This window comes from Peromyscus leucopus, unplaced genomic scaffold (assembly GCF_004664715.2).
Source record: "Peromyscus leucopus breed LL Stock unplaced genomic scaffold, UCI_PerLeu_2.1 scaffold_523, whole genome shotgun sequence".
In the NCBI taxonomy this organism is placed as follows: Eukaryota; Metazoa; Chordata; class Mammalia; order Rodentia; family Cricetidae; genus Peromyscus; species Peromyscus leucopus.
This window is the reverse complement of record NW_023505424.1, coordinates 559,491-565,266: the sequence shown is the minus strand read 5'-3', so window position 1 is coordinate 565,266 and position 5,776 is coordinate 559,491. Positions and strand designations below refer to the sequence as shown.

Here is a 5,776-nt window from a genome sequence, read left to right as displayed (position 1 = left end):
TGGTTAATATATTCAAGTATATCTCTTACAGATAAAACTACCATTCATAAAAACAAAACAAAACAACTAATCCCACAGATGGCAAAAGAGCACAAGGACGCCAAAGCAGTTTGCCGCAGGGAAAGTAGGGAAGTAGTTGTCATTTTCTAAGAAAGAGGATGGGTAGATTTATGCACACCTCGTGGCTTTTCGCTATGAATCTGTGTTCTTTTTCTCCCTGAAAGGCTGTTTTCTTTTGTCTACACATTGAAAATTAATATTACAAACGCCAACTTCTTGATTACTTAGTCCAGGGTCTATGCTGCTGCTTGCTTGTCAACTTCAACCGCTGGAAGAAAAAGGTCACTTAAAGATCAAGTAGAAAAAATATGGAAACAAGGTGTACATGTTTAATTCATCATCATGGAAAACAGAGCATTCTTACCTGTACTGTGCAGTTCTCTAAAACACTGATATAAAGGTGATCTCATACATTCACTTAGAAAAAGTCGTCTATGGATGATTATGAATCAACACTATTGGTGAAGACATCCAAAAGATTTCCAAGATTTTCTAGGAGGACTAAGCAATAACATGCCCACATATTCATAAAGAACTTGAAGAAAAGGCATTCAGTTGAATTTCACACACTGGAGGACACAGTTCAGAAAGACGCACTGTTATCTCTACACCAGGGAGAAAGAGCAGCTCTGAACTTAACAGGCTACCAACTCTACAATTCTTTCCTAGGCAGACCAGGTATGGTGCAGGACTATAATCCCAGCCATCAGGGCTGAGCAGGATTTTGTGTTCCAGTCTAATGCAGGCTACAGAGAGATCTGTGTGAAAGAAAAAAGAGTTGTTGCTGGGTGAATTAATGGCAGTGTTTCTAAATATACCTCAGGGGGCAATGAGCACCAACCCTACAGAAGCAGAAAAGACAGCATACTCTAGACCACCAACACTGTCTCTTCCACATCTGGCCCTGGCTCCTATCATATTTTTATAGTGAGAATGTTTACTTTACAAAACCAAGAGTCCTTTTTATAAGCAAATACTCTCAGACTGAAAGTCAGTTTCTTCTCTGATCATTCTCATAAACCATGTAGTGTAGTTCAAAGTACAATGAGCCTCCACTGGAAAGTGGAGTCTATTACAGTGCCTTGGTAGTGGTTCTTATCTTTGAATGTACATTAGAATTAATGTGGGAAGGAGTGTGGGGTTTTTTTTTTTAAACAAAACAAAAAACAATTAACAAGCAAACAATAAAAGCATTAGCCAGTCATGGTGATGCACACCTTCAGGCCCCTCAGAGGCTATCACCAGGACTCTTGGTGGCCCACCAAGGACTAGATGTTAAGACCCTATTGCTGGCTGAATGGTGGTGGTGTATACCTTTTATCCCAGTACCAGGGAGGCAAAGGCAGAGGCAGGTGGATCTCTGTGAGTTCAAGGCCAGCCTGGTCTATAGAGTGAGTTCCAGGACAGCCAGGACTACACAGAAAAACCCTGTCTTGAAAATCCCAAAGACCCTACTGCTGAAGATATCACAGGCTTCGGTTACAGGACATAGAAAGCAACCCGAAATTGAGCTGGAAGCATCTTTCCTGTTGGCTAACCTTTATAGTGCTGGAAAGTAACTAAACAGGCTGGGGAGAAAAGTTATCAATGGTCTCACCTGTAGAGGCCCAGAGGCTTCCTAGTGAGAACTTACTCAGGGTCCAAGAATCTGAGCTTGCTTTACCCAGCAGGGCTGCATAAGGGGATGCTTTGACCATGGGCGTGGTTGCCAGGTGTTTCGGAAGGGTCTACACTTGGCTGTGTGGTGTGCTTTGATCTAGCAAGGGGGAGGTCTTTTGCCCTGCCCCTTGGCATTGTTATAAAAAGCCCTCCTTCAGAAGCAGAACAGTCATTGGATTTTGATCCAGGTCCTCCCGAAGTTATCCTGTGTTGCTTTTCTCCTCTTCGCTATCTTTCTATCTAGAAGTTTCCTATCCCTCTCTCCTCCTCACAGAACTCCTTTGAAAAGGTAGGAGCCGGCCTCCCACACTTGCTCAGTGTGGACCTACATGTATCCTGACTCGCCAGAGGAGCTATGTCTGCCTTTCTGGTGCCCTGTGAGAGGTAACCAACCACTTCCAAGTGGATCTGAGGCCCACTTACAGGAATACATACCTGGCACAGTAAACCTCATCAGAAGTCTGTGGTTGGTCACAGGCCCTAGTAGAGAAGCTACTTTCTTTTGCTAGACACGATGAATTCATTAAAAATACCTTCTAAATATTTAGGTCCATGCCCAGGTATGGTAAGACGCCTTTTTTTTTTTTTTTGCAGTGGGTAGCAGTTACTACCAAGACTCAGAGCTGTCAAAAGTGCTGAGAGTAAGTGTCTCAAGATGCTCGGTTCTAAGTGGGACATCTGTATCACCTCTTCCAAAGCTCAGGGAACACTGCAGGAGAGGGGCAGAGAACATGTACAAGTGGGAGGAAGGGGCAGAGAGCAGCAGTGTGGAATGCTGTTCTGGGTAGGACATGGGAGTCGCACCTGGGAACTCACAGAAGCTGTTGATCGACTGCACATGACTGGACCAGTCGGCACTTTGTAATGGAGGGTCCAGGAGCTCATGAGGCCCCACCTCGCCCTGAGGACCTACAGGCAGTTAATGATTACTGGGGGGGAAGAGACATTGTCTTCAATGGTGTAGCACTAGTAAGCTTCCCATGAGCCTCTAAATAACCCCTCACCCATAAGCAATTAAACTCACTGGGTCACCTATGTCCCCCAAAGACATGAAAGCAGAAAGAGAACTAGCTGGGAAAAGGGCCATCAGTGGAATGAAAGGTGGATGAGAGGAGGAGGAGGGGTAACTGCACCTCAGAATCCACTATACACACACGGAGGAAGCATCATAATGAAGCATCTATACCATATACTAATAAAAATTAGTTTGGGGGCTGAGGTACAGCTCAGTGGCAAAGGATAGGCTTCTCAGGCTGAGGCCACAGGCTGAGCCCTTAGCACGCCCTCTCCTATTTAAAGGCAGTACTCACAGCTTAGACTTTGTGTTGTTCAGTAAGTCTTCCTCGTCACTAGACTCGCCTTTCTTTTCATCACTGTCTGATGATTCTTCACTGTCTTCCTCTTCTTCTCCTCCTCTTCCTCAACAGCAACTTCGCTCGGGCCTTGTCTTCCAGGTAAAATTTTTATCAGCACTCAATCCAGGAGTTCTATCAATTACAAACAGTGCGCTACCACAGGCCGGCTCTTCCGAGTCTCCACTTGACGACTCCTTCTGGCCACCGTTTTCAACAGGACACACAGTGTCCTTTTCAATCTCGCTGTTTTCAGACTGTTGGCTTTCATCACTGCTAAGAAACAGTAAAACAGAACTATCCATATCCTGAGACACGCCGAGTTCAGACTTGGATAGTCTAGTATCACATTCAGGACCCACATCACTTAGGCTGTTGTTTTCCCCGACACCACACTTGTGGGCTCTTCATTACTATCACCGTGATCACTGAATTGTGTCAAGTCGCCCGTCTTTAGGCTGTCTGCTCCCTCTTCATTCAGTCTTTCTATTTTCACAACTGCAAACTTGTTCTCTAATGACTTCATTATGGCCTCACTGTGTGGACTTGAAGGCTGTGATATGGCTTTACTATTCGGGGTGCTTGAATGATTCTGAGAAGCTGACTGCTGAAGGTGAGGGTCTTGAACTTCAGAAAGATTCAACTGGGAATCTCTCCCATCAATTTTTTTTTCGTCTATTATTTTGGTGTCCTCTTCATCTAGGCTCTGACAATTCTCCTTCCTGATTTCTGTAAGAGATGCAACACTGGCTTGGTTTCCTTCTTGTCTATGCAAATGTTGGTGGTTCTGTGTTGTTAGTTTTTTTTCTGAATTTCTGTGGATGGAATCATCGAGGTCATTATTAGAGAAATCCGGCCTATTTACCTGAGAAAGTGGTCTTGCTGGTAACTGAGAGGTCTGTCTAACATCCGAGTCTTCCGAATTCACAGATGTATCCATGATTTGCTTTTTATTTCCTGGTATAACCTTAGTATCTTCCTTCTCAGCCTGGGCCTGTAATTTCTTCTGCATACCCCTGGCTAGTCTCCTGGCTGTAGCCCCAAGGGAGGAAATGCCTGAGCATGAGGATTCAGCATCAGATATGGCTTCTGCCTGTGATTCTTGGCTTGACTCTCTTTCAGATTTACCCTTCTTTCTTCTGCTGCTTCTTTCTGTGGAAGGTACAATCATGGAAACCCCCGAAGCATGAGACTCTGCGTCAGAAACAACTCCTTCATCGAGAGATTCGTGTTGAGGGGTGATTTTCTGCCTTTTCCTAACACTGGACTTTGGGGTGGGTGCAATTACAACCTTCCTCTTCCTAGTTACTCTTACAATGGGCTCCTGGACCTCCAACACAGAAGAAACCCCTGAAGCATGGGACTCTGCCTCAGAGGCCTCTGCATCGGTGGCTGGTTCAGCTATCTCTGCTGGAGGGCCTGCATTTCTACTTTTCCTCTTTCTGGAGAGGGCTGAACTTTGTTTCTCAGCAGTCTGTGGCTCAGCAGTACTTCTGTCATCCGATCCTGATTCTTTCTTGCTTTCTAGATGTGTCCCAATTCCTTGAGGGGCAGAACTCTGCAAACCAAAAACAAACAGTATCATTTAGATAGGGCCGGGACAAGAGAAAGCAAATGCGGTAAGATCTCAAACAGCAAAACTGAATAAGGTACCAAACAAAGCCGAACTCATGATGAAGTAATTTTTTTCAGAAGGCAGAACTGAAAAGAGAATTTTCTCCACTTAGAGAAAAGGAAAAAAAAATCCAAATCATTTATAGAAGCCCAGGGTGGCGGGGGAGTTAAGTACTAACTGAACAGATATGGCGTATATACATTTATGAGTGTATAAGGGAATCCGCTGCTTGCCTGGTTTTTACATACAGGAAAGGGCTGCTCAACATCCTTTACCACACAAGCTAAAGAGCATGGCAGCAGGAGACAGTCAGAAGCTCTGAGAGACACACTGCCGCCCTTAATACGCCAGAGGAGTTGGTGCTGGGCCACCGCCGGCTTCCCCACGTGAAAAAGTGCCCCCCCATCCCCGAAACGAGGCTCGAGAGTGGTGGCTGCAATCTCCCCTGGTACAGAAAGCTTAAAAGGACTGCACACGGCAACCAACCTACACTCCGGGAAGTGCCTAAAAGACGCCAGGGCCAACCAGGTTCGGGCCGACTGGGCAGCACTACGCGCGCAAGGCTCGGGTCCTCCTCGCCCTCCTCCGCTCCTCCTCGCCCTCCTCCGCCCCGCCGAGCCTCCTCACTCCCCTCCACCCGGCCGAGCGGCTCTGCCTAGCGGCGAGGAGACTCGGGGAGCCTGGGATCGCTCACCTTCTGCTGGGAGCTTTCCGACGCGGCCCGGAGTGTGGTCCGGGACAGCCCGGACCTGGTGACCACCATTTCCCCGACGCTGCCCTCGCAGCCAGCGCGGCTTCCTCTGTCCCGTCGCTCCGGAAGTGCGTCAGACAAGGGCTTCGCTTATGAGTCCCCGCGGAAACCGAGGCTCGGAAGAACCGTTCCTTCCCCGGCTCCGGGGCAGTTCTAGCCGGGGGTCGCCGCCGCGCCGCGGGGAGAGCGGTCAACCGGAAGGAGACGGCCCGCCCGCCTCTTGTTCCGAGCGTCGCCCGCGGTGCTGCCCGCGGCCGTAGAGGCCTTCCTCGCCATTTTACACAGAGTGGGAAGTTGCGTTATTTACCCTGCTTTCCGTCCGTCTTCTTTGCAGTAATT

At 47.6% G+C, this 5,776-nt stretch overlaps 1 protein-coding gene across 1 annotated transcript; it reads right to left on the bottom strand.

The window, feature by feature from the left end:
* Positions 1 to 2,376: 2,376 nt before the first annotated feature.
* Positions 2,377 to 5,524, bottom strand: LOC114701370 (deoxynucleotidyltransferase terminal-interacting protein 2-like). Its single transcript, XM_028881448.2, is given in 6 exon segments — positions 2,377 to 2,628; positions 3,030 to 3,126; positions 3,129 to 3,166; positions 3,168 to 3,456; positions 3,459 to 4,629; positions 5,381 to 5,524. Coding segments are annotated over 6 exon segments (1,692 nt in total). The 5' UTR covers positions 5,450 to 5,524; the 3' UTR covers positions 2,377 to 2,600.
* Between the last annotated feature and the right edge of the window lie 252 nt (positions 5,525 to 5,776).